Source organism: Arvicola amphibius, chromosome 17 (assembly GCF_903992535.2).
Source record: "Arvicola amphibius chromosome 17, mArvAmp1.2, whole genome shotgun sequence".
Taxonomy (NCBI): Eukaryota; Metazoa; Chordata; class Mammalia; order Rodentia; family Cricetidae; genus Arvicola; species Arvicola amphibius.
The window spans coordinates 30526318-30527642 of NC_052063.2; the positions used below are offsets into that span (position 1 = coordinate 30526318).

The 1325-nt window shown below is 39.2% G+C and overlaps 1 protein-coding gene across 1 annotated transcript; it reads right to left on the reverse strand.

The window, feature by feature from the left end:
- Positions 1–377: 377 nt before the first annotated feature.
- On the reverse strand, positions 378–1325 carry LOC119803373 (olfactory receptor 6C74-like). The gene has a single exon (XM_038314647.1). It carries the CDS (start codon positions 1314–1316, stop codon positions 378–380), a length of 939 nt encoding a protein of 312 aa, XP_038170575.1. The 5' UTR covers positions 1317–1325.

The window sequence follows — 1325 nt, forward strand, 5'->3', positions numbered from 1 at the left end:
CAGAGAAACCCTGTCTCAAAAATCAATAATAATAATAATAATAATAATATAAAATGAAATGTTCAATACCTCTCAGATATCACTGAGACAAAAGAGGACTTTCAGGAAAAAATCTTTGGATTTATAATAATATTAGCTTATTACTTAACACAGTAGTTTAACAGAAAGTTTAACACAGTAGTAGTGTGCTGACCTCTAAGACTGAGGTCATGTTTGATTAAATACCTGCTTCCTGCACTCATAAAATTTACTTCTAAAGAACAAAAATGCTCTTTAGATAGGAAAATGAATAACAAATCACTGAGAGGAAAATGAAGAGACTTATGAACTAAAGGTATTTTTAAAGTATCCTTTCTTAATATAGTGAAATGGTATAGTTATTTATTTGAGAAAGATGCAATCCTGTGTATTGTATTAACGAATGCCGTTTTCACTTGCTGATTCCTCAAGGTGTAGATAAAAGGATTCAGAAGTGGAGCCACTGAGGTGTTGAGCACAGAAATTCCCTTGGAAATAGATATTCTCTGCTTGACTGATGGTTTAGCATACATAAAGATGCAGCTGCCATATGAGAGGGATATCACAATCATGTGAGAAGAACATGTAGAGAAAGCCTTCTTCCTCTGGCTGGCTGAAGGGATTTTTATAATCGTTATGGCAATGTAGGTGTAGGAAATTATCACCAGTAACAATGTGAGTAAGAGTGTCACCAAAGCCGAGACAAAGCCCATCGTCTCTAGGAACTGTGTGTCTGTGCAGGAAAGCTGCATGAGTGGGGTGGTGTCACAGTAGAAATGATCAATGATGTTGGAAGCACAGTAGTCAAGATTCAAGCCTAACACGAGGGGTGGAAAGATGACAAAGAATCCAGCAAGCCAACAACTGAGGACCAACAGCATACAGACTTTATTGTTCATGATGGTCATGTAGTGCAGGGGCTTGCAGATGGCCACGTAGCGGTCATAGGACATGGCTGCCAGCAAGTAAAATTCTGATGCTCCAAATAGGAAAGCAAAAAACACTTGGGTGAAACAACTGCTGTAAGGAATGGTTTTGTCCCCAGTTGCCATAGTAGCAAGCAATTTGGGGATGCATGTGGTAGTGTAGGAAATCTCTAAGAAGGAAAAGTTCCGAAGGAAAAAATACATGGGGGTCTTCAGGTGAGCATCCACCAGGGTGAGTGTGATAATGATCAGATTTCCAGTGATGCTGAGCAGATAGGTAAGAAGCAGGAAGATGAATAAGACAACTTTCCACAGTGGATCATCAGTCAAACCTGCTAGGATGAAATCTGTCACCTTTGTGTGGTTCTTCATTGTGGTCCT

Excerpts from the sequence above, each read along its gene's own strand:
- LOC119803373 (XM_038314647.1), bottom strand. The coding sequence starts at position 1,316 with ATGAAGAACCACACAAAGGTGACAGATTTCATCCTAGCAGGTTTGACT.